Source organism: Dendrobates tinctorius, unplaced genomic scaffold (genome assembly GCF_039654945.1).
Source record: "Dendrobates tinctorius isolate UK_male_01 unplaced genomic scaffold, ASM3965494v1 ptg000008l, whole genome shotgun sequence".
Lineage (NCBI taxonomy): Eukaryota > Metazoa > Chordata > Amphibia > Anura > Dendrobatidae > Dendrobates > Dendrobates tinctorius.
The window spans coordinates 39710971-39737899 of NW_027361676.1; the positions used below are offsets into that span (position 1 = coordinate 39710971).

Consider the following 26929-nt stretch of genomic DNA (forward strand, 5'->3'; position numbering starts at 1 on the left):
CATTTTGCTACCAAATCTTTGGGACTTCCACCACCCCTAGTTGTGGTTTTCGGCTCCGAGCGGCATCCCCCCAGCCCGGAGCCCTTTAGTTTAATGGCTGCCTGGCCCACGCCACGGACACTCTCGGACAAAGTGGCCTGGTTCTCCGCACTCATAATACTGGGCCTGTGCAGACTGACCGCCCCGTGGGGGGCGTGATCCTTAGGAGTCGGGGTTAAAACTAGGTCGTCCAGTCCCGGTCTCGGTTCTTCTCTTTACTTCGGCCAACTCACCCTTAATATTCTTTAACTTTTGTTTCATCTCCTCCACCCACTGAGGCTCCTCGACTGCGTTCACGGAGGCCTCCACACCTCGGACCTTTCCCACGGGGACTGCCATCCCCTGCTCTTGCTCTCGAGCCCGTGCCTGGCTTCCCACCTCTGAAAAGTCTATTCGGGGATTCATTCTGATCTGCTCCCGTAATGCCTGCTTTATTAGTGGGTCTCGCAGTCCAGTCACCAGTAGGTCACGTAGGGTAATATCAATAGGTCCTACCCCTACCCCATCCTTTCTTTCAATGGCCGTATGCAATTTTTGGAGGACATTCATATACTGAGTGATCGTCTCGCCCTCTCCCTGCATTCGACTGAACAGACGGGTCCTTAACTCTCCCACATTAGTTGGGTCCCCATGGGTCTGTTCTACTATCTGTAAAACTTTATCAAAAGTGTTGCGGTGTCCCGGAGGTTTCAACATCACTGACCTCCGTACCTCCCCATCTAATGCCATGAGAGCTACTTCAGCTTCCAAATCAGGAGTCATTGGGTGCATTCGAAAGAGCCCCCGCATCCGCTCTGTCCAGCTCCATAGCATAGTATTGGATCTGGAAAATCTAGGCAGGTTGCTCAGCATGGCCCCCAATGAAATGCTGGAACTGGGACCCTGATTATTGGTAGAGTTCACAACTCTGCCCTGATCTGGGGCACCACTGTCCGTGCTCGGAGACAGCATCCTGACGACTACGCCAAGTGTAGGGTACAGCAGGTTCTCAGGATGCAGTGACGAGACACGAGACTGAGCGTGGTTTTTGAAATCAACGTTTATGAATTGGAGCCACTGGGGCTATGCTGAACGAACAACAAGGATAACACCAATCTGTCCATGCAGGGACTCAACAATAACAACACTTTTCTTATTGAGAATGCGACTAATCCGGCTAGACCGGGTGTAATGGGCCACGTACGGCCAACTATGGTCCTTATTTCCTAAAGTCAACTTATCCTTCCAGGCGTCCTTCAGGGTCACAGGCATGGCAGCTTCGAGGACGCTGATGCGGTTGTTTTGGCACCCCGATATCCAGGGGAAGCTGGGGCTCGACAGGCTCTGAAGGATCTTTGCCGTTGGGGCGCACCAGGCCCTGGAATAACCCTGACACTGGGGGCACAACAGGCCCAGAAGGATCTGTGCCATGGGGGCACAACAGGCCCTGAAGGATCTGTGCCGTTGGGGCACAACAGGCCCTGGAGGATCTGTGCCGTTGGGGCGCAACAGGCCCTGGAGGAATCCTGGAGCTGGGGTAATCCTGGGTGTAGATGACCCCCTGCAGACACAGCGGGGTAGGCTTTCAGAACGTCTTAGCCGGCTCCCGCCTCAAAGCGCAGTTATGTCGTAGTCTTTTAAGTGACAGTTTGTCGGCCTCTACTAAGGGTCCCTCTGTAGACAGGACGTAGGCCTCTACTGCCGCCTAAGGCGAGGTGGCGTCCACTGAGGCTGGTGATGGGAGGGCCGCAGCCATAGGCGGAGGCAGGGAGGCAGTGTCCAGGCCGCTGCAGCGGGTTGGTGTATAGTGACGGCGGTGGCTAGGGGTAGCGGACCAGCCGCAGCAGGGCGAGGAACAGCGGGCACAGCTGCGACCGACCGTGGGTGGAGTAAGGCCTCCGGTAAGGGTAGAACACCAGTCACTGCTCGGTGAATACGTCGCTTACCCCTCACAGACCCCTGAACGTCTCCCAACTCTCCAACGCCTGTAACACCGTCCCTCTCTATATCACACGGTTTCCTGTCTCCTGTGCGCCTCTCTGCCAACTGACATCTGAGCGCGCTCCCTGCTCCTTTTATCCTCACCCCGCCCCTTGCTGCCCTGTCACCTTTAGTCGTGTGTTTCTCTTTGTTGCCACCCCGGTGTCGTTCCTTCAGGAACCCTGATGGCAGTCCCCTTGGTTCCGGCCCAGTCACTCTATGGTGGATCCTTCACTCTATGGGAGTCCTCCCCCCCACACCTGCAACTTATACAGAACTGAAATGATTATGTACCAGGCACTACAGAACCAAAAATGTTGATTAAAGGGCCTGTCACACTAAGCGATATCATTAGCAATATCGCTATAACGTCACTGGTTTTGTGATGTTATAGCGATATTGCTAGCGATATCGTTATGTCTGATACTTACCTCCGACCAGCTCCCCCGCTGGCTATCGCTGATCGCACGAGAACGGCCTGGGCCGTTTCTCGTCGTCACCTTCCTGCTGGGCTTCCTGTGGCGGCGACGAGTGACGCGTGGACGCGGACGGGAGGACGTCAGGATCGCCTCATCTGACAGGTAAGTAGCGATCCCCGACCCCTGCTATGTCGCTGGTGAGATCTGCCTGTGTGGCAGCTTACTAGCGACCACTTAGCGATGCACCAGCGATCCTGACCGCGTCATATCGCTGGTCGGGATCGCTGGTGCATCGCTATGTGTGACAGTACCTTAAGTGATATATTCCTAATTTAAAGAACCAGTCCTGTTATTTTTTATTGACTAGTTAATGTAGTGTAAGTATATTACTACAATCACAATATTCACCTTCCCCAGTTTCCAGCCCCGCTAAGATCCCTTCTGAGTAATTCGATCAAGTAGCAAGTTAGAAGAGCTGACACATGACTCAGAAGACTGTAAAGGGGGTGGAAAACAAGGAAGATGGCAATCGGAGTATATTAACACAATTAAAGTAGACTACACTAACAGAAAGACAGGTTATGGGAATAAAAAAATGATGTAAGTGCTTCTTTAGAAAGAAAGCACTAGGATGGTTTAGGACATGCCGTAATCTACACAAGTAACCCATCTACTATAAAAACGTATTACAGATTATAGATGAGCATATTAAATTAATGCGAGTCTAATTTGCGATGAGTTTTAAGAAATTTGCTGACCCAGGCAAAATCAAACAATTTGTGATTCACTTTATAAACTGCCTGAAATGGGAGCCACCATTTTACACTTTGCAGAAGACGGCATCAGAGACAGAAGGATGCCACCTTGGTCGCCGCTGGGCGTACTACCACATAATGTTTTGCAGCTATCACGTAACATGGTAACTCACAGCCCATCAGGAGGGACTATGATAACCTGCATAAAAACAGAAGTAGGAAACACATCAGTCATTTTGTGGTGAACATGGCCACTCACAGCTTAGCCATAGAAAGACATAATGCACTGAAAAGAGTGTGTGTGACAGGACAGTGAAAAATTGTGAGTTTGAGGAAAAGAGAATTATAATGTTAATTACCTGTCTTGTTTCAGGCCTCAGTTCTTTTTTCCTTCCCCTAGGGTCAGTTCCTGTTGAGCAAATCTACACTAAGCTACTGTAGTGAGCAGACCTGCAGTTAAAAAAAGTATCTGCTGCAAGCATAAAAAACTCTTTTCAACTAATACTGCTGGTGTGCCAAGACAGTGTAAGCTTCTTTGCAACAACTATTCAATTTGCCTTTTCATTTTTGCTGCCCTGCAGTTAACCATTTGTCCGGTGATCACACATGACTCTGCTAGTAACCATCTGTCTGCTGATGGCATGTCCTAAACTTACTATTCACATTCATCTCCTGAGAATATTCACAATCCTTGCTTTGTGTCTCCTGGTATTTTCTACATATCCCACAGCTTTCGTCCATGCTGATCCATAACGGATTCCAGTTTCTTTGTGGCCTGGTTATCCACAGCCATTTACTTTGAGGACACTCACTATGATATTAAGGCTATGTTTTCATGAACAAGCTTAAAAGGGGTTAAATATTTTCTAGGTAGATTTCAGAATGCTAGAAATTAGTGATGAACAAACGTGCTCGGATAAAGAGTTATCCGAGCATGCTCGTGTGCTTCGGCGTGCTTGAATAATATGGTAGAGAACCCGCGCCTGCATGTCTCGCGGCTGTTTGACAGCCGAAACACAGGCAGGGATTACCTAACAAACAAGTAATCTCTGCATGCATTGCAGCTGTTGAACAGTTGACAAACATACAGCCACGGGGACTCAAACATAATTTTAAACCACACCGAAGACACTTGGTTAGCACATGAGCATGCTCGGATAACACCTTACCCAAACACGTTCACTCATCCCTATTAGAAAAGTCTTCTCTAAACAGTTAGAGGCTTTGAGATGCTTTTGATTTGTAGCAAGTAATATATTACAAGTCAAATTTTCTGGGAAAACTTGGCAAAGATGGCAAATTCGAATTAAAAGAAAAAAATGTTCATCTTTGCTTAATACTATGGCCAGTTGCACTTTTCACAAATGTATGAGAAGCATTTAAAAATAAATGTCATGAAGACCTAAAACAAGGAAGATGGACAAAGAACTATAATTGTCTGTTTCCTATAGCAAAGTCTGAGCCAGTAAACCCAGTGTGCTGGATGATTAGGTATTCAGGTCATAAACTGTATAATGAGCCCAACTCTTGGAGCAGTTTCGTGCCCTGAATTTCTTCATTTCTTCTAAACCATTGTTGGAGACAAGGGTCGGTTCCCTCTGGCGCTTCTTTGCTAAAATTGCTTACGGACATTCAACCATAAGAAAGGGAAAAGTGTCCAACAAAATTTGAGCACAGACTTTGCTTAAAATGCCATTTTCATGAGATATTTGATATAAATTTATACAACACCTAAGGGTAGTTAAGAATAGCGAGTGCAGCGCTCAGGATGTTTGGCGTTGCTGTAATCTGATTACTCAGTCCTCTGAAAATGGCATTTGGCAAAGGTACTCTCCTTCAGTGGAAAAGGAAGGAAGTCTCAGGGACCATTTTAAGAGGAATGATTGAAAGGCATACATTATGTCACAATTCAGACTGATAATGGAGATTCACATCTCTGCTCCAGTTATTCCAGCTGTTGGTTGCCATTGCAAACGTCTCCACTGTTCAGTTCTCTAAGGCAGGGTTCATGCTGCGTTAATGCAGTCCGTTTAACGGATTGTGTTACACCGCGGCATAACGTCATGTAACGCAATCTGTTAACACTGCCATTCACTCCCATTAATGAGCGCAACGCTAACGCATGCCATAAATCGGCATGTGCTAGCAATGTGCCGTTATTCTGTGACGGACCCTCAGACGCGGTCTGCAGCATCCGAACGTCCGTCACTACTAGTGCAGATGAAGCATAACACGATCGCGTTATGCTATGCATTGAATGGACTGCATTAACGCAGTATGAACCTGGCCTAAGGCCTCATTCAGACATCAGTATTTTCCATGTATGAGGAAAACAGACCGATTATTCTGATCAGACTTTGATCAGAGTGTGGTCAGAAATGTCATTCACTTTTCTTGTATGTGGAGGTAAGAGAAAAAAAAAGTCCACCTTCTTGTATATGACAGTCCGTGAAAATCGTACCATCCGAGTGCAGTCTGATTTTTCACAGACCTATACACTTGCACCACCGATTTCGATCTGACCCTAGGATCAAAATCGGACCTTTCTCCAATTTTTAAAATGGACCACTCAGCTCGAGAAAAAGAATTGGACATGTGAACAGCCCTGTAGGTACGAGTGCTATCCATAAAAACCACGGATGGGAAAAACTGACGTCTGAATGAGTCCTTAGTTTAACAATTCTCCACGTTATGTGGAAATCTAATCTAATCTGAAGAGAGAATACAGACGTTGCACCGCCCCATGCACTTGTTGTTCATCTGCTGATACGATCCATATAAAAAAACACAGCCCTGGCCGTAGAAGTAATCTATAATATGGGACATAGGATGCACAATGCTGCAACAAAGCTTTGAAAACTTATAACAATTTACATAATTCCAAGTATTCCCAGGGCACAAGAACAGCATAGAATAGCTATAAGCAATGATTGGATCATATTATTGTGTTATATGGAATCATATGCTTCATTTTCCTAGAAAACTATCTCATTAAAATGTACATTTCATGCCCATCTGAAAAACAATGTCCCTTATCAGTCATGTTAATTGGTGGCGGTTGTGTGTATGACATACAGTATGTACACAGGACGTGACAGTATTGTACATTGCCTTTTAAAAACATTAATTTGTTCACTTGTGTCACATCTTTTTTCGCACGACGCGATTATTTACAGGGACCCGGCACAGATGAAAATTGCCTTATTGATATTTTAGCTTCAAGAACAAGTTCAGATATATTTCAGCTGAAGGAAGCCTATTTAATGCGTGAGTATTCTTTTAGTCACAATATTCTAAACTAATTAAATAACTGTGGCATTGTCTACATTGTCGCGGAGGAAACAAACCAATTATTTTTGTGCAATTTATCAAGGAATGAACTGGAGCTGCAGTTGAGTCCGTTAAATATATATCTCATAGCGTATAGTTTCTAATTAGGATATATCACAAATTGAGTCTTTTTGACATTTTTCCTATTTTAACTCTTTATTTAAACATTGAGGTTGAATGATAAAACCCCGCAATGATCACGTTAGGCACAATGTTGTACACAAGTTACATGGAAGTCATGTGCAAACCTCAAAACAATTCCAATAAAAGATATTGGACTACAAAAAGTATGTGGAGCCCCAGATTAAATGAAATTAATTTAAATATATAAACATAAATTAAATGTACTGTATCTCTAGGTAGTTCCTATATGAGTTGATACATAGGACTTAGGCTACTTTCACACTTGCGTTAGGAAGCGCAGCGCATGGCTACTGTGCAGCTCCGCCTCCTGCCGCGTCCCCTCCGGTCAGCTCCTTCTATGGGCGCATGACGCTGCATGTGACCTGCGTACCCTATCGTTAGCATTGGGTATGCAAGCCGTGCAATGGTATGCTTTTGCCGGCGCATGCGCCCTTTTGACGGTGCGACGAGCGCACCAAAATGCAACATGGTGCGTTTGGCGCACGTCGGCGCACTGTCAAAAGGGCGCATGCGCCGGCAAAAGCATACCAGCGCATGGCCTGTGTACCCAATGCTAACAATAGGGTACACATGTCGCATGCAGTGTCATGCGCCCATAGGAGGAGCTGACCGGAGGAGGCGCAGCAGGGGGCAGAGCTGTGCGGCGGCTGTGCGCTGCACCTCCTAACACAAGTGTGAAAGTAGCCTAAGGTGTATATTAGACTACCATACAATATACACCTCAGTTGTGGATCCACGCTTTGGACAAATAACAACAAAAACTAGATGTGTATTTCCTGAAGGAAGTACAGATAGTGGTTTGAAATGGTGCCCGGGCTGCCCCATTAAGAGAGACTTGCCTGCTGCCCCTGCAAGACATTCAACTCAGGATCCGTTTTAAGTGTGGGTGCCTCTCAGGGGCCACTTTGGCCTCAGGGTCTGATTTGGTGGGTGCGGCCCCTCAGGATCCGATTCGGTGGCCTGGGCTCCTCAGGGTTTGTATTGGTGGCTGGGATGCCTCAGGGTCCAGTTTTGTGGGTGGGGCGCCTCATGGTCTGATTTTGTGTGTGGGGCCACTCAGGGTCCGATTTTGGGGGTGGGGCCCCTCATGGTCTGATTTTGTGAGTGGGGCCCCTCAGGGTCCGATTTTGTGGCTGGGGCCCCTCAGGGTCCGATTTTGTGGCTGGGGCCCCTCAGGGTCTAATTTTGTGGCCGGGGCCCCTCAGGGTCCCATTTTGCGGGTGGGGCCCCTCAGGGTCCGATTTTGCGGGTGGGGCCCCTCAGGGTCCGATTTTGCGGGTGGGGCCCCTCAGGGTCCGATTTTGCAGGTGGGGCCCCTCAGGGTCCGATTTTGTGGCCGGGGCCCCTCAGGGTCTGATTTTGTGGCCGGGACCCCTCAGGGTCCGATTTTGTGGCCGAGGCCCCTCAGGGTCCGATTTTGTGGCCGGGGACCCTCAGGGTCCGATTTTGTGGCCGGGGGGCCCCTCAGGGTCTGATTTTGTGGCCGAGGCCCCTCAGGGTCTGATTTTGAGGGTGGGGCCCCTCAGGGTCTAATTTGGTGGGCGGGGCCCCTCAGGGTCAGATTTTGTGGGTGGGGCCCCTCAGGGTCCGATTTTGTGGGTGGGGCCCCTCAGGGTCTGATTTTGTGGCTGGGGCCCCTCAGGGTCTGATTTTGTGGCTGGGGCCCCTCAGGGTCTGATTTTGTGGGTGGGGCCCCTTAGGGTCTGATTTTGTGACTGGGACCCCTCTGGGTTCGATTTTGTGGCCGGGGTCTCTCAGGGTCCGATTTTGTGGGTGGGGCCCCTCAGGGTCTGATTTTGTGGCTGGGGCCCCTCAGGGTCTGATTTTGTGGGTGGGGCCCCTCAGGGTCTGATTTTGTGGCCGGGTCCACTCAGGGTCCGATTGTGTGGGTGGGGCCCCTTAGGGTCTGATTTTGTGGGTGGAGCCCCCTGGGTCCATTTTGGTGGGCGGGGCCACTCTGGGTGCGATTTAGTGGGTGGTGCCCCTAATGGTCCGATTTGGTGGGCGGGGCCCCTCTGGGTCCGATTTAGTGGGCGGTGCCCTTCATGGTCCGATTTGGTGGGCGGGGCCCCTCTGGGTACGATTTGGTGGGCGGGGCCCTTCAGGGTCCGATTTGGTGGGCGGGGTCACTCTGGGTCTGATTTGGTGGGCGGGGCTCCTCAGGGTCCGATTTGGTGGGCGGGGCCCCTCTGGGTCTGATTTTGTGGGTGGGGCCCCTCAGGGTCCGATTTTGTGGCCGGGGCCCCTCAGGGTCCAATTTTGTGGCCGGGGCCCCTCAGGGTCTAATTTTGTTGCCGGGGCCCCTCAGGGTCCCATTTCGTGGCCGGGGCCCCTCAGGGTCCCATTTTGCGGGTGGGGCCCCTCAGGGTCCGATTTTGTGGGTGGGGCCCCTCGGGGTCCGATTTTGCGGGTGGGGCCCCTCAGGGTCCGATCTTGTGGCCAGGGCCCCTCAGGGTCCGATTTTGTGGCCGGAGCCCCTCAGGGTCTGATTTTGTGGCCGGGGCCCCTCAGGGTCCGATTTTGTGGCCGAGGCCCCTCTGGGTCCGATTTTGTGGCCAGGGCCCCTCAGAGTCCGATTTTGTGGCCGGGGGCCCCTCAGGGTCCGATTTTGTGGCCGGGGCCCCTCAGGGTCCGGTTTTGAGGGTGGCGCCCCTCAGGGTCTAATTTGGTGGGTGGGGCCCCTCAGGGTCAGATTTTGTGGGTGGGGCCCCTCAGGGTCCGATTTTGTGGGTGGGGCCCCTCAGGGTCTGATTTTGTGGCTGGGTCCCTCAGGGTCTGATTTTGTGGCTGGGGCACCTCAGGGTCTGATTTTGTGACTGGGGCCCCTCTGGGTTCGATTTTGTGGCCGGGGTCTCTCAGGGACCGATTTTGTGGGTGGGGCCCCTCAGGGTCCGATTTTGTGGCCGGGGCCCCTCAGGGTCCGATTTTGAGGGTGGGGCCCCTCTGGGTCAAATTTGGTGGGTGGGGACCCCCAGGGTCCGATTTTGTGGCCGGGCCCCTCAGGGTCTAATTTTGTGGCTGGGGCCCCTCAGGGTCCCATTTTGTGGCCGGGGCCCCTCAGGGTCCCATTAAGTGGGTGGGGCCCCTCAGGGTCCGATTTTGCGGGTGGGGCCCCTCAGGGTCCGATTTTGCGGGTGGGGCCCCTCAGGGTCTGATTTTGTGGCCGGGGCCACTCAGGGTCCGATTTTGTGGCCGGAGCCCCTCAGGGTCTAATTTTGTGGCCGAGGCCCCTCAGGGTCCGATTTTGTGGCCGGGGCCCCTCAGGGTCCAATTTTGTGGCCGGGGACCCCTCAGGGTCCGATTTTGTGGCCGGGGCCCCTCAGGGTCCGATTTTGAGGGTGGGGCCCCTCAGGGTCTAATTTGGTGGGCGGGGCCCCTCAGGGTCTGATTTTGTGGGTGGGGCCCCTCAGGGTCTGATTTTGTGGCTGGGGCCCCTCAGGGTCTGATTTTGTGGCTGGGGCCCCTCAGGGTCTGATTATGTGGCTGAGGCCCCTCAGGGTCTGATTTTGTGGGTGGGGCCCCTTAGGGTCTGATTTTGTGGCCGGGTCCACTCAGGGTCCGATTTTGTGGGTGGGGCCCTTTAGGGTCTGATTTGGTGGGCGGGGCCCCTCTGGGTCCGATTTGGTGGGCGGGGCCCTTCAGGGTCCGATTTGGTGGGCGGGGTCACTCTGGGTCCGATTTGGTGGGCGGGGTCACTCTGGGTCCGATTTAGTGGGCGGTGCCCCTCATGGTCTGATTTTGTGGGTGGAGCCCCCTGGGTCCATTTTGGTGGGCGGGGCCACTCTTGGTCCGATTTAGTGGGCGGTGCCCCTCATGGTCCGATTTGGTGGGCGGGGCCCCTCTGGGTCCGATTTGGTGGGCGGGGCCCCTCTGGGTCCGATTTAGTGGGCGGTGCCCCTCATGGTCCGATTTGGTGGGCGGGGCCCCTCTGGGTCCGATTTGGTGGGCGGGGCCCTTCAGGGTCCGATTTGGTGGGCGGGGTCACTCTGGGTCCGATTTGGTGGGCGGGGATCCTCAGGGTCCGATTTGGTGGGCGGGGCCCCTCTGGGTCCGATTTGGTGGGCGGGGTCACTCTGAGTCCGATTTGGTGGGCGGGGCTCCTCAGGGTCCGATTTGGTGGGCGGGGCCAATCTGGGTCCGATTTGGTGGACGGGGCCCTTCAGGGTCCGATTTGGTGGGCTTGAATTGTTGGCGGGGATCCCTCAGGCTCTGATTTTGTGGGTGTGGCCCCTCAGGGTCCGATTTTGTGCGTGGGGCCCCTCAGGGTCCAATTTTGTGGGTGGGGCCACTCTGGATCCGATTTTGTGGGTGGGGCCACTCTGGGTCCGATTTGGTGGGTGGGGCCACTCTGGGTCCGATTTAGTGGGCGGTGCCCCTCATGGTCCGATTTGGTGGACGGGGCCCCTCTGGGTCCGATTTGGTGGGCGGGGCCCTTCAGGGTCCGATTTGGTGGGCGGGGTCACTCTGGGTCCGATTTGGTGGGCGGGGCTCCTCAGGGTCCGATTTGGTGGGCGGGGCCCCTCTGGGTCCGATTTGGTGGGCGGGGCCACTCTGGGTCCGATTTGGTGGGCGGGGCCACTCTGGGTCCGATTTGGTAGGCGGGGCTCCTCAGGGTCCGATTTAGTGGGCGGTGCCCCTCAGGGTCCGATTTGGTGGGCGGGGCCCCTCTGGGTCCGATTTGGTGGGCGGGGCCACTCTGGGTCCGATTTAGTGGGCGGGGCCACTCTGGGTCCGATTTGGTGGGCGGGGCTCCTCAGGGACCGATTTAGTGGGCGGGGCCCCTCTGGGTCTGATTTGGTGGGCGGGGCCCTTCAGGGTCCGATTTGGTGGGCGGGGTCACTCTGGGTCCGATTTGGTGGGCGGGGCTCCTCAGGGTCCGATTTAGTGGGCGGTGCCCCTCATGGTCTGATTTTGTGGGTGGAGCCCCCTGGGTCCATTTTGGTGGGCGGGGCCACTCTTGGTCCGATTTAGTGGGCGGTGCCCCTCATGGTCCGATTTGGTGGGTGGGGCCCCTCTGGGTCCGATTTGGTGGGCGGGGCCCTTCAGGGTCTGATTTGGTGGGCGGGGTCACTCTGGGTCCGATTTGGTGGGCGGGGCTCCTCAGGGTCCGATTTGGTGGGCGGGGCCCCTCTGGGTCCGATTTGGTGGGCGGGGTCACTCTGGGTCCGATTTGGTGGGCGGGGCTCCTCAGGGTCCGATTTGGTGGGCGGGGCCACTCTGGGTCCGATTTGGTGGACGGGGCCCTTCAGGGTCCGATTTGGTGGGCTTGAATTGTTGGCGGGGATCCCTCAGGCTCTGATTTTGTGGGTGTGGCCCCTCAGGGTCCGATTTTGTGCGTGGGGCCCCTCAGGGTCCGATTTTGTGGGTGGGGCCCCTCAGGGTCCGATTTTGTGGGTGGGGCCCCTCAGGGTCCGATTTTGTGGGTGGGGCCCCTCAGGGTCCGATTTTGTGGCCGGGGCCCCTCAGGGTCCAATTTTGTGGGTGGGGCCACTCTGGATCCGATTTTGTGGGTGGGGCCACTCTGGGTCCGATTTGGTGGGTGGGGCCACTCTGGGTCCGATTTAGTGGGCGGTGCCCCTCATGGTCCGATTTGGTGAGCGGGGCCCCTCTGGGTCCGATTTGGTGGGCGGGGCCCTTCAGGGTCCGATTTGGTGGGCAGGGTCACTCTGGGTCCGATTTGGTGGGCGGGGCTCCTCAGGGTCTGATTTCGTGGGCGGGGCCCCTCTGGGTCCGATTTGGTGGGCGGGGCCACTTTGGGTCCGATTTGGTGGGCGGGGCCACTCTGGGTCCGATTTGGTGGGCGGGGCCACTCTGGGTCCGATTTGGTGGGCGGGGCCACTCTGGGTCCGATTTGGTGGGCGGGTCACTCTGGGTCCGATTTGGTGGGCGGGGCTCCTCAGGGTCCGATTTGGTGGGCGGGGCCACTCTGGGTCCGATTTGGTGGACGGGGCCCTTCAGGGTCCGATTTGGTGGGCTTGAATTGTTGGCGGGGATCCCTCAGGCTCTGATTTTGTGGGTGTGGCCCCTCAGGGTCCGATTTTGTGCGTGGGGCCCCTCAGGGTCCGATTTTGTGGGTGGGGCCCCTCAGGGTCCGATTTTGTGGCCGGATCCCCTCAGGGTCCGATTTGGTGGGCGGGGCCCCTCAGGGTCCGATTTTGTGGCCGGGGCCCCTCAGGGTCCAATTTTGTGGGTGGGGACACTCTGGATCCGATTTTGTGGGTGGGGCCACTCTGGGTCCGATTGGGTGGGTGGGGCCACTCTGGGTCCGTTTAGTTGGGCGGGGCCCTTTAGGGTATGATTTGGTGGGCGGGACCACTCTGGGTCCTATTTGGTGGGCGGGACCACTCTGGGTCCAATTTGGTGGGCGGGACCTCTCAGGGTCCGAATTGGTGGGCGGGGCCACTCTGGGTCCGATTTAGTGGGCGGGGCCCCACGGGGTCCGATTTGGTGGGCGGGGCCGCTCAGGGTCTGGTTTGGTGGGCAGGGCCTCTCTGGGTTTGATTTGGTGGGTGGGGTCACTCTGGGTAAGATTTGGAGGCTGGGGTCGCTCAGCCTCCGATTTGGAGGCCGGGGTTGATGAGCTTCCGATTTGGAGGCCGAGGTCAAAGAGCCTCCGATTTGGAGGCCGGGGTCGTTGAGCCTCCGATTTGGAGGCCGGGGTGGCTCAGCCCCCGATTTGGAGCCTGGGGTGGCTCAGCCTCCGATTTGGAGCCTGGGGTCGCTCAGCTTTCGATTTGGCGTGTTGGCCCTTTAAGACTCATTTCGGTGCGCCGGCCCTTTAACAATCACTTTGGCGCGTCGGCCCTTTAAGAGCTAGTTTGGCTCACTGGGCTTCTTCTAAATCAACTGTGGCGGACATTCTCTCTCAGGGGCATGTGTCATGTGATGAAGCTAGATTTGCATTAGTGCTGTGGGTTTCGCTTTAAGAGCTGATATTATGTGGCAGAAGCTCTGTCCTTGGGGCGTCATGTGACGTTCGTAGGCGTAGTAACTGGTTCTGCCTGCGCATATCAATGAGCTCAACTGCCATTTCAATCGCCTCAGGGCACGTTTTGCCATTTCCCATTGACAAGCATTGGAGACAGTGCATTCCAATGACGGGAAAAAAAATTTTCAAACGCAAATTGCGCAAAAACTACAAATCCGATCGACACGAAAAATACTTAGCACACCTCTCGTGGACGCTGGCTTCGAAACGACACCTCAACTGGAAAATAATAATAAGAAGAATAAGTTAGCAGCATTCGGATTACAATATAGTGGTTTTTTCAAACCACTATAATAATCTTTTTTTATTTCTGATGGTCCATGAAGGACAGTGTATGGAAAGACATAGACTTAGTCTACTCAATTATCTATGAGTGCCACCTATGTCATATGTGTTCTTAAGGGCCTCTTTAGGTGTAGATGTGACCTATGTATAGAAATAGGGGTTCCCTTATTTATCTTGCTAGGGGAACATTTGAGTGGCTATAGGGTGTATCTAGGAACCCTAGGGGTAGCCATCGTGGAGCGGGGGCGCCAAAATGCTCCCCCCTAGGGTGCCAACCCCTGCCGTCAGGAAGGTGCAAGCATACGCACTAAACCAGGGACTCCTAGCTCGCTCCAAGCATTTGTTTTTTTTTGCTTTTTTCACAGTGTGTTGTTTGTTTTATGTGGTGCGTATTTCTCGCAAGTCACATGTGTGGTCCGTGTGTAATCCGTATTTTTTGCGCACCCATAGACTTGCATTGGCGTACTACGGGCATAGTACGCTGACAATCGCAGCATGCTGCGATTGACACGGAGCGTAGAATACGGATGAGAAATATACGGTTGGTGCGAGTGACCCCATAGAGAATCATCGGTCCGTGTCTAATGCGTGCTTTTAGCGCCTTTCACTCATCCGTATTCCTCGCCAGTGTGACTCCGGCCTTAGAGTCAGCACCAATGGGTGGCTATGCTCATGCCGCTGTGCTCCTAGTACTCTGCACACACTAGCGTCCAATGGTGTCGCCCACTGCAGGGCACTATCATACCGCGGCAAGTGGCAGCTACCACCTGTGCAGCGCCTTGCGCAACCTGTGCGCTTATCTGGCCCAACCCTGGGCGATTAGAGGCATCTGCCTGAGCGGCTCTGTGCACACCTGCATGTTTTTCTGGGATTATTATCCGATGCTGGCACCGCATGGGATAATACTTTGTGCGGCACCACAGTTCTGTGAAGTAACAGAACTCGCTTCTGTACACACCGAGTGACGCTAACCCGCGTGTGTTCATTTATTGTCTGCCATATAACCTCTGCCATTACCAAGCAGCAGTTCTACATCTCTGCACAGTGGACCCTAGGCTGCGAACGCACCTCATTGTCATTTTTATTATTTGGTGCATTCCACCAGCCTAACATATATATATATATATAATAAAAGCTGGCAATTCATGTGCCACGTACAGTAAAATCACATAGTGACAGGATAGAATAGAATAGATAGAATAGGTATAAACACATAGAGTATATAGATGTTAGTGAGACACACATATATATACTGTTTACAGTATATATGTATGTATATTACATAGAAGAAAAGCTGGCAATTTTGTACTGTGTACTGTAAAATCACTGCAGAAGCCGACTGGATAGAAGAGATGGATTACATACAGTAAAGGCAAATAGAATAGGTAGCTATATAGATGTCAGGGACAGATGCAATTAGTACAGTGTGTGTGTGCAGCTTACTGCACATTTAATTAATAAAAAATTATTTTTAGGAAAAAAAAGGCGTGGGCTCCCGTGTAATTTTCTTAACCAGCAGAGGGAAAGCTGACGTTTATAGCCTGGGGAGGGGGTAATACTCATGGAGCTTCTGCATCAATCCTGGCACTTAGCCTCACTCTTCCCACTTGCCCTGTAGCAGTAGCAAGTGGGGTGATAGTTGAAGGGGGGTTTATGTCACCTTTGGATTGTCAGGTGACATCAAACACCGATGTTAGTAATGGAGAGGTGTCAATAAGATGCCCCCATTACTAACCCCATAGTCACATAGTATGAAAACACAGACACCCAGAATAAAGTCCTTTAATTGAAAGAAAGACACAGACTCTTTTCATAATCTTAATTAAACCATACTTACGACCTCGCCCATTCACTCAATGCCCTTGTCATCTGAAAAAGTTTAAAAAAACAAGCAACAATATTTTAAGTCATTTGTCACACGATGGGTCTAGCTCTGCTACATCTAGATGGCAGACTGCATAGTTGCATGATGCGAACATACAGCCTGTCATCCAGTAGAGAAAGTGAGCACTGTGTGCTCAATGTCTCCTTGTGAACTCGTATTTCCTGTCTGAATGCACCACGAGCATGATAAAGTTCTCCTGCTCACGGTGTTGTCAGACAGGTCCTGCGAGTTCACAGCCAATGAACTCACTTCATCTTTCTAATACCAGCACGAGGGCCTTGGGAAATTTTTTTCCAAAAAATAATCTTTTATTAATTAAATACATGTACAGTGAGCTGCACACACTGTACTAATTGCATTTGTCACATATTGTACATCTGTATATCTACCTACTGGATGTAATCCATCTCTTCTATCCTGTCAACTCCTGCAGTGATTTTACAGTACACGGCAAATAAATTGCTGGCTTTTCTTCTATGTAATATATATGCATATATATATGTGTGTGCATCACTGACATCTATATATCTATGTATTCTATGTGTCTATATCTATTCTAGTCTGTCACTCTTTAATGTACACGGCACATGAATTGCCGGCTTTTCAAAGGACACCGGTGCTTAAAAATCGGACAGTACTCGAATGTTCAAATGCTGTGTGATTTTTTTCTCGCACCCATAGGCCTTCATTGCCAAATCTTAGCCGAGTCTTGGTGACAATCGCAACATGCTGCGACTTTACACGCACACTAAATACGCCCCATGGATTAACACTGGGCTGAGTGCTATGCAATGATTTCTTGCATAGCACTCGCCCATATTCTACGGTATTGTGAAAAGGAATCTGACAGCAAGCTTCTCCTCTAAAAGCTGAAAGCTGCATTTTGTAGGGCAGAGACCCTGATTCTAGCGATTTGTCAATTATTGGGCTGCTTGGTGCAGTTTTGATAGAATGTGTGTGTTCTCTGCTGCAGATGAAGCAGTGGTCAGAATGCCGAGCTGTGTATAACTCTGCCCACTCCCCTGATTGGCAGCTTCCTGTTTACACTATACATTGTCAGCAATCTGCCAATCAGGGTTGGGGACATGGTCACACAGATTAGCTGCATGGATCACCTAGGCCGGCAGTGGTAATCTCCTGCTGCTAAACACTGAATATATTGAAACTTCAGCAAACAGACTAGTGACACATCCATGGATTCAGGCTCTCTGTCCCTACTTTATGCAGCTGTCAGATTAAATAGCAAAAACTTGCTGACAGATTCCCTTTAAAGGAAGGCTGCCAACAGAAAATAACTGTTCAAACCAAGCATATGCGCTGGGTGCACAAATGGTAAGCCTAAGTAGCTCAATTCACCTTCTTACCTACTTTTTTTTCTATCAAAGCCACAGCCATCAATCAAGTAAGGGGGCAGAAATAGATGCAATATAAGTAGGTGGTCAGGTGCACTGAACTGTTTTGCCTAAATCGAACACTTGTGCTTGGTTTGAACAGTCATTTTCTGCTGACAGGCTTCCTTTAAATATTATTCATTACACATAGTTTTAAACAGTAAATAAAGAAAAACCAGAAGGTCCACTAAAAAAACACACACGAATCTTAGTCATTTAGAGGAGCCTGCCAAAAATCAGCAACCGGTTACCTCTCTATAGTCATATGGTGTTTGTATATTTGTTATTTTGAGGATTCCTTTTATTTTGCATGTCTAATTGGCCTCTGAGCAGTTAAACAACTGTATGTACACACTGCAAATGTTGTTATTTGTGGGCTTCATAGACATAAAAAAGAGAAAAGATTAAAGCCCCAAAAGCCTGATTATTCGGCTTTGGATCTGCCCAAACACTGTAGACGCAGGCTAATTCCACCGCGGGCGTCTGGTTTGTGTTGCTCTTAGCGCAGTTTGATGAGTCTTCGATATTTCTTGAAGATCTGCCAGTAGCTGTTCATCACAGAAACATTTGCGGTGACGTACTCCACCCTTCAGATGTCTGATTACACAGAATGGATGCTTTCAAAGAACACATGCATGACATTTAAAATAATATGCAAACATTTGCTTCCTTTGTAGAATATGGCAACAATCTGGATCAAGACATTTATTCGGAAACCTCGGGGCATTTTAGAGATGCTTTAATAAACCTAGCCCAGGTACTGTATGTATATTGCATTCTATTGTAAAAAAATAAACTAAAACCAGAACCAAACAAGAAACGACGATAAAAAAAATAGATAATGAAATCCAATATGATAAAACCACAGGGATATTTTCCAAATAAATAATAATGTTAACAAGCTTTACAGCAAAACAGTAACATTTCTGCCATTTACCATGTGGTTTTTTTAGAAGTTGATAATCATGGTCAATTGCAGTTTACTGCGTCCTCATTAACGACAACTATTCTCAGTGCAGAGGTTCCAATTAATTCAGATCCTTTTACTTATAAGGGATTTGCAGAAATAGAAAACAACAGATCCACATGTATTCATTGGCCGGGTTTGATATTTCAGCTCATCACCTTTTAAAATTAACCTGTCAAGTGAAAAAGACGCTATTATCCTGCAGATATGGGGTTAATATGCAGATAAATAAAGTTCTGAACCTACCTGGCACCCGCAGTTAGAGCCCCGCTCTAGACATAGGGGTGGTGCCGACGCGCGTTCAGTCACCGCTCTGTGTATAGAGAGCAGGGGCTGTAACCCCACCCCCTGCACTGACTGACAGCCGGCCATAATGATGAGCTGCTGTCAGTCAGTGTCGGTGACATATTTACAGAGCTGTGACCTCCCAGAGCGTTATTAAACTGCAGATTTATCCCATAACTGAGGGGGTTTTTAGTAAAGGAATTTTTTTATTGTTTTGCGTACAAGGATTAAAATGCACCTGACAAACACACAGCTATTTACGTCAACACTTCCATTGATTTCTCAAGTCCTTTGAATAAATGACTGACATTTATGCTCAATCTTTTGGATAAGTAATAAATGTCAAACATAGCAAAACCTCTTTAAAATCCCACGTGACAATGTAGAGTTTTACATGCAGTGTCATGCTTTACTACATGTTTTGATGTTTAGGATCAGCAATGCAAATTACATAAAACACAATACACTTATACTCAGACATACGAGTACAGATTAAATATATTGTCATCTCGTGGCAGAACAATGACATTTTACATCATGTTAGTATTAGCTTACACTATTTCTATAAAAAAAAGTTCTGAGCTAATCCTTTGGCAAGATACATAACAAAAAAAAATACTGTAATTATAATCAAAGTACTAATGTTACATTTTAGCCATCAACCATAACCACAGAACAGGCAGTGACAGTGGGGTTGGGATTGTATTCTAGCTCACTGTTTTGATCTCATTTGGTATTTGTTGAGGGCTTCTCATTTTAGGACAAGAACTATATTATTTTGGAGGCCTTTCTTAATGTTAAACAGAGGAGACAGTAACAGACAAAGACGCTTAAGCTTCAGCACTAGCTTTGGGTGTGCCAATAATCTTTACAGAAGGCAGCATCACCAATCACATGCCCACGTTGACTTGGTTCCCTCCACCCCATTCCACTCATGATAATTCCTCCATAGATTTGCCTTCTTTCTAGAACCATTTGCCCACTGTGATAATATACATTAAAACTCATTTTGTCACTTAATGTATCCATTACAGGGAGCCTGTAGTAAGATTAATGCTGCCTTAACCGTGGTCTTCTCTAATTGGATGACAGGGGGAGACCTATTGTTCAACCTCCGGGGTCGAGAAGTTGGCAAGAGACCCGCCATGGACAAGTCAGCCGAGACACATAATATGCTTACTCTAAGACGCCGCAGCATTTCAGAATAAAACATAGCTGGTAGTGATGAGTGAGTATACTCGTTGCTCGGGTTCTCCCGTGCATTCTCGGGTGCGAGTATTTGGATGTGCTCGGAGATTTAGTTTGTGTTGACGCAGCTGCATGTTTTACGGCTGCTGGACAGGCTGAATACATGTGAGGAATGCCTATTTGTTAGGAAATCCCCACATGTATTCAGGCTGGCCAGCAGCCACAAATCATGCAGCTACGGTGACAGAAACTAAATCTTCGAGCACATCCAAATACTCGTAGGACATTATTATTATTATTTATTTATATAGCACCATTGATTCCATGGTGCTGTACGTGAGAAGGGGTTACATACAAATTACAGATATCACTTACAGTAAACAAACTAACAATGACAGACTGATACAGAGGGGAGAGAGGACCCTGCCCTTTCGGGCTTACATGCTACAGGATGGTGGGGAAGGAGACAGTAAGTTGGTGGGTTGCAGCAGTTCCGGTGTTGGTTGAGGTGATATCACCGGTAGTGGTGAGAGAGAAGGAGGTAGCGGGGTCATTGCAGGCTGTAGGCTTTCTTGAAGAGGTGGGTTTTCAGGTTCCGTCTGAAGGATCCAAATGTGGTTGATAGTCGGACTTGTTGGGGCAAAGAATTCCAGAAAATAGGGGCTATTCGGGAGAAGTCTTGGAGGCGGTTGGGTGATGAGCGAATAAGTGTGGAGGAGAGAAGGAGGTCTTGGGAGGACTGGAGATTACGTGAGGGAAGGTATCAGGTGATTAGTTCAGAGACATATGGGGGAGACAGGTTATAGATGGCCTTGTAGGTCAGTATTAGTCATTTGAACTGGATACTCTGAGGGAATGGGAGCCAGTGAAGAGATTTGCAGAGGGGAGAAGCGGAGGAGTAGCGAGGGAGAGATGAATTAGTCGGGCGGCAGAGTTAAGGATGGACTGGAGAGGTGCGAGGGTGTTAGCAGGGAAACCACAGAAAAGGATGTTGCAGTAGTCGAGGCGGGAGATGATGAGGGCATGCACAAGCATTTTAGTAGATTGAGGGTTGAGGAAAGGACAGATTCTGGAAATATTTTTGAGCTGAAGGCGACAGGAGGAGGAAAGAGCTTGGATGTGCGGTTTGAAGGACAGGGCAGATTCAAAGGTTACTCCGAGGCAGCGGACTTCTGGTACTGATGAAAGTGTGATGTCATTAATTGTTATAGCTAGGTCGGGTAAGGAAGATCTGTGAGATGGAGGAAAGATGATGAGTTCAGATTTGTCTACATTGAGTTTGACGAAGCGAGAGGAGAAGAAGGAGGATATGGCTGATAGACACTCTGGGATTCTGGAAAGCAGAGAGGTGGCGTCTGAGCCAGAGAGGTAGATCTGAGTGTCATCAGCATAAAGGTGGTAGTGGACTTTATGAGTTGCCCCAGACCAAGTGTATAGATTGAGAAGAGTAGAGGTCCTAAAACAGAGACTTGGGGGACTCCAACAGAGAGAGGGTGGGGTGAGGAGGTGGTGTGGGAGTGGGAGACGCTGAATGTGCGGTTGGAAAGGTATGAGGAGATCCAAGATAGGGCAAGGCCTTTGATGCCGGAGGAGGAGAGGATCTGTAGTAGGAAGCAGTGGTCAACTGTGTCAAATGCAGAGGACAGGTCTAGAAGCAGGAGTATAGAGTATTGTCCATTTGATTTGGCTGTAAGAAGGTCGTTAGTAATTTTGGTCAGGGCTGTCTCAGTGGAGTGATGGGGGCGGAAACCAGATTGTAGATTGTCAAAGAGCAAGTTAGATGATAGGTGGGAGGAAAGTTCAGCGTGGACGTGCTGTTCCAGGAGTTTGGAAACGAATGGAAGCAATGATATTGGGCGATACAGTAGCTGGACATAGTGGTTGGGTCGAGGGTTGGCTTTTTAAGGATAGGCGTGATTGTGGCATGTTTGAAAGCAGAAGGGAAGGTACCGGACGTTAGTGATAGGTTGAAGAGGTGGGTTAGGGATGGGATAAGTGTGGTGGTGCGGTTGGGGAGGAGGTGGGATGGGATGGGGTCAAGTGCACTGGTTGTGAGGTGCGATTTGGAGAAGAGGCGATTAAGCTCCCCTTCAGTGATGTTGGAGAGTGAGGTTATGGGGTTTGGGCATTGGTCGGGTATGCAAAGGGGTTGTGGTGGTTGAGTGATGAAGACTTGCCTTGTTTGGTCAATCTGGACATCCGAGCATGCTCGGGAAATCTAGAGTAACGAGTATACTCGCTCATCACTAATAGCTGGCTGAAATCACGCACCATGAGTCTGATGACAGGTTCCCTTCAAAGATAATGTTTTTAAAGTAATGACATGGGTTAGTGGTACATTTATATTATCCTTTTATTACAGGGAGTAAGAGAGGAAGGATATGCAGATCCTGGCATGGCAGCGCAGGATGCTATGGTATGTGCCGTGTGGCTTGGAGGCTACAAAGCTGATTATTCATCAGTATTTTAGAATTTAAATTTTGTTTAGTGGTCATTTAAAAAAAGTGACAATTTTAGAATTTTCATGATATCCTCTTTATATAAAGCTCCTCTTTTAAGAGAGGGCCACCCTCTGTTCCAAAGACCATTTTCACTGCAATTTTGGGTGTCACTGTATAAAATATGAAGTCAGAAAACCCCTTTTATTAAAAATAAGAGCTTCTCTGTTTTACTACTATATAAAATTGATTCATTGCCTAATGTGTAAAAAGGTTCTCTACCTAAGGGCTCATGCAGACTTCAGTTTTTTTTCACGTATGAGAAAAGCTGACGGAGTTTCATCAGTGATTTTCATCAAAGTTTGGTCATTTTTTTTCACTGATGAGAAAATAATAATAATAATAATAACCTTTATTTATATAGCGCCAACATATTCCGCAGCGCTTTACAGTTTAACAGTGTCAAAACACAAGTCATAAGTAACAATGTTAACAATACAATAATTAAAGCAAAATAAGACGACCCTGCTCGTGAGAGCTTACAATCTACAATGAGGTGGGAGAGATACAAAGTACAGGTGTGCATTTACAGTGATGTATTTACAATGAAGATCCAGCCATCTTGAGGGAGTGAGGGATGGATGGAGATAGTGAATGGGCTACACACGCACACTTACACATAGAATGACTTTGATTAGTGAACGTGATAGGCCGCTCTGAACAAATATGTTTTGAGGGAGCGCCTGAAACTATGCAAATTGTGGATAGTCCTGATTTCTTGGGGTAGAGCATTCCAGAGGATAGGAGCAGCATGGGAGAAGTCTTGGATCCTATAATGAATGGGCAGCCAATGTAAGGACTGGCGAAGAGCGGACGCGTCCGAGTACCGATTAGTCAGATAGATGAACCTGACTGCTGCATTAAGTATGGACTGGAGAGGGGATAGTCGAGTGACGGGGAGGCCAATTAATAGAGCGTTGCAGTAATCCAGGCAGGAGTGGATCAATACTACAGTGAGGGTTTTTGTTGTTTCCACGGTGAGAAAAGGGCGGATTCTAGAGATGTTCTTTAGGTGTAAGCGGCAAGAGCGGGCAAGAGATTGTATATGGGATGTGAAGGAGAGATTGGTGTCAAACATAACACCCAGACAGCGCGCCTGCTGCCGGGGTGTTATTGTGGTACCACCAACGGAGAGGGAAATGTCAGATTTAGGGAGGATAGTAGACAGCGGGAGCAGAAGAAGTTCAGTTTTGGAGAGGTTGAGTTTCAGATAGAGAGCGGACATGATGTTGGAGACTGCGGACAGACAGTCACTGGCGTTCTGTAGTACAGTGGGGGTAAGGTCGGGGGAAGACGTATATAGTTGTGTAATTATGTAGAAACTTAGCACTCAACTTAAGTATAAACAAGGCGAATTTATTGTAGTAGGAAGGAAAACGTTTCGGTCAATAAATGACCTTATTCAGTTTCGTGTGTATGCTAGATATCTAGCAATAGGATATACACCTATTGAATAGCTTGAATTGCTCCGTCTTGGGACATATTGTCCTCAGGCTTGGCTGGTAAACTTGATTAGAAGTGAAGCAGGGGCATACGTGCCTCCAGATGCAGGATCCCTTCTAATCAACTTTACCAGCCAAGCCTGAGGACAATATCATTTATTGACCAAAACGTTTTCCTTCATACTACAATAAATTTGCCTTGTTTATACTTAAGCTGAGTGCTAAGTTTCTACATACTTACTATACGGTTTGGGAACCTAACTTTAGCACCACCCTTTAGTTGTGCTCACAGTGTTTTGTTTCACGTATATAGTTGTGTGTCATCAGCATAAAGATGGTACTGAGAGCCAAATCTGCTGATGGTCTGTCCAATTGGGGCCGTGTAGAGAGAGAAAAGAAGGGGGCCAAGGACTGAGCCCTGAGGTACCCCGCCTGCAAGAGGAAGAGAAGATGACGTGGAGCCAGAGAACATAACACTGAAGGAGTGGTCAGAGAGATAGGAAGAGAACCAGGAGAGAGCAGTGTCCTTAATGCCTAGTGACTGGAGCCTAGAGAGTAGGAGATGGCGGTCAACAATATCGAAAGCTGCAGATAGGTCAAGAAGAATGAGCAGAGTGGTCACCGTTACGTTTTGCTGTCAGAAAGCCATTGGTCACTTTGATGAGTGCAGTTTAAGTCGAATTTAGGGGGCGGAAGCCGGACTGTGAAAGGTCTAGAAGGGAGTGAGTGGAGAGGTAACAGACAAGGCGGGAGTAAACTAGGCGCACCAAAAGTTTAGAGATGAAGGGGAGATTGGAGACTGGTCTGTAGTTGTTTGTGCAGGATGGGTCGAGAGCGGGTTTCTTTAGTAATGGAGTAATGATGGAGTGTTTGAAGGAGGATGGGAAAATGCCCAAGGAGAGGGAGAGATTAAAGATTGTAGTTAGGTGGGCTGTGACGACTGGAGAGAGAGACTGGAAGATATGTGAGGTAATGGGGTCGGTAGTGCATGTAGTCGGACGAGAAGAAAAGAGGAGTCTGGAGACTTGTTCTTCTGTGGTGGGATCAAATGTGGAAAGTGAGCCAGGGGAGATGCATGAAGGGATGGGAGTCACAGCACTTGGTGATTGGGAGCAGATTTCCTGACGGATATTATCTATTTTTTCTGTAAAGTGGGAGGCCAGGTCATCAGCTCAAATGTCTGTGATAGGGGCTTGTGCTTTCAGCCTGAGGAGGGAGTAAACGGTGACAAAAAGTTCCTGGGGGATGTTGGCTAGTGAGGAGATCAGGGTGGTGAAGTAGGTCTGTTTGGCGAGGTGAAGGGCAGCGTTATAGGTTCTTAACATAAATTTGAAGTGGAAGTCTTCTGGTGTGTGGGTTTTTCTCCATAGGCGTTCAGCACTCCTAGAGCATCGCTGGAGAAGTTGAGTTTGGGATGTGAGCCAGGGCTGTTTTACTCTGTGCTTGGAGGTTCTGAGGGTGAGGGGAGATACTTGGTCAAGGGTGCTTCTAAGAGTGTCGTTGTAGTGATGAACAGCCAGATTAGGACAGGAAAAAGAGGAGATTGGGGACAGTGATGAGTGTAGGGAATCTGAAAGTTTCTTAGGATTAATGGCTTGTAGATTTCTGACTGTGTGGTAGGTAGGAGTGAGCTGGGATGGGTGAGGATTTGTGAGCGTGAAGGAGAGAATGTTGTGGTCAGAGAGTGGAAGCGGTGAGTTATTTAGGTGGGAGATTGAACAGAGCCGGATGAAGACCAGATCAAGGGTGTTACCGTCCTTGTGTGTCTCAGAGGTTGAAAGCTGCGAGAGGCCTAGAGAGGTGGTTAGTGATAGAAGCTGGGATGCAGATGTGGAAGTAGGGCTGTTAATGGGGATGTTGAAGTCTCCCAAGATAAGGGTTGGAATTTCTGAGGACATGAAGTGCGGCAGCCAGGCTGAAAAGTGGTCAAGAAAGTGGGTGGGTGAGTCTTGGGGCCGGTATATGACCGCTACTCTGAGGGAAAGGGGACGGAAGAGCCTGATGGTGTGGACCTGAAAAGAAGGAAATATGAGTGATGGAACTGGGGGGATGACCTGGAAAGTGCATTGTGGGGACAGGAGTATGCCGACTCCACCACCATGTCTGTTTGTGGGTCTCGGGGAATGAGAGAATTGTAAGCCACCATAGGAAATGGCAGCAGGAGAGACAGTGTCAGAATCCTGAATCCAGGTTTCAGTGAGGGCCAACAGATTAAGAGAGTTGTTCAGAAAGTAGTTGTGTAGGAAAGGAAGCTTGTTACAAACAGACCGTGGATTCCAGAGGGCACAATTAAAAGATGGAGATGAGGGAGTGCAAGCAATATTAATTAGATTATTATGGTTTAGATATGAGGTACAGTAGGGGTTGAGATTGGGGGATGGTAGACCAGGGTTGGGGGAGATGTCCCCTGAAATCAGTAGGAGCAGGAAGATAAAGAGCAAATAATTGTTGGAATTGTAAGTAGTTTTTTTCTGTGATGTGTTTGGGCAAGATGGGCTGAGGTTTCTCAGGAAGGTGAGGAGTGCATGGGAGCTGTACATGGGAGAGGGAAGTATAGAGGGGCTGATGTGTATGAGTCGTGATGGAGGGGGGATGGGGTGGTGAATGTGGATGGCAAGGGAGCACAGGAGGATAGAAATAAAGCACATGGATAAAAGAGAGAGCAAAGTGTGGGTTACCTGACTCCTGCCCTGACTAACTGCCATGTATAACTGTCATTTTCTTGATGCTTAGCTTCTGTGATGCTTTGCTTATGGGATGCTTGCGTGCTGCACCCCATACTGCGTGCTTCCCCTTAGGAACTACTACATATATAGGTCACACTACAGGGTCAGGAGAGAGGGATTGTGGGAGCTGGTTTGGTATAATTTGGCAGCTGGGGCCAGCACACCAGGGGGTGGTTAGATGATCAAAGGCACTAGACCAGGCTGTGTCGATATGCTATAGCACCTTCCACCTGATAAGATCTAGAGAGGCCCCAGTCACGGATCTAAAGCAGTAAGTATTACATACAGTGCAACAAATGAATTATACCAAAGCTTTAGCAAGCACATTAAAATATGCAGCAAAATGGTAAAGCAGCAGAAGACAGACAGCAAGCAGAAGTATGGAGTTGTACCATTTGGATATATTACAGCAGAAATTAGAAGCTGCAGAGTTGGGAAGTTGTACCATTCAGGCTACTTGCTAGCAGTGAATGGAGTAAATACATGCAGGGTGGATCAGTTGATTATCATTTGGATATATTGCAGCAGAAAATAGAGGCAGCAGAGGTGGGAAGTTGTACCATTCAGGCTGCTTGCTAGCAGAGAATGGAGTAAATACATGCAGGGTGGATCAGTTGATTACCTGTGT

At 49.2% G+C, this 26929-nt stretch overlaps 1 protein-coding gene across 1 annotated transcript in view; it reads left to right on the forward strand.

Annotated features, from left to right (window-relative positions):
• The window catches only part of ANXA10 (annexin A10), a 168446-nt gene that overhangs the window by 81819 nt on the left and 59698 nt on the right, over positions 1 to 26929 (forward strand). The window contains exons 5-7 of the mRNA XM_073576000.1: positions 6349 to 6439; positions 17873 to 17952; positions 21998 to 22051. Coding sequence (XP_073432101.1) covers positions 6349 to 6439; positions 17873 to 17952; positions 21998 to 22051 — 225 coding nt within the window. The remainder of the gene's footprint in view (positions 1 to 6348; positions 6440 to 17872; positions 17953 to 21997; positions 22052 to 26929) is intronic.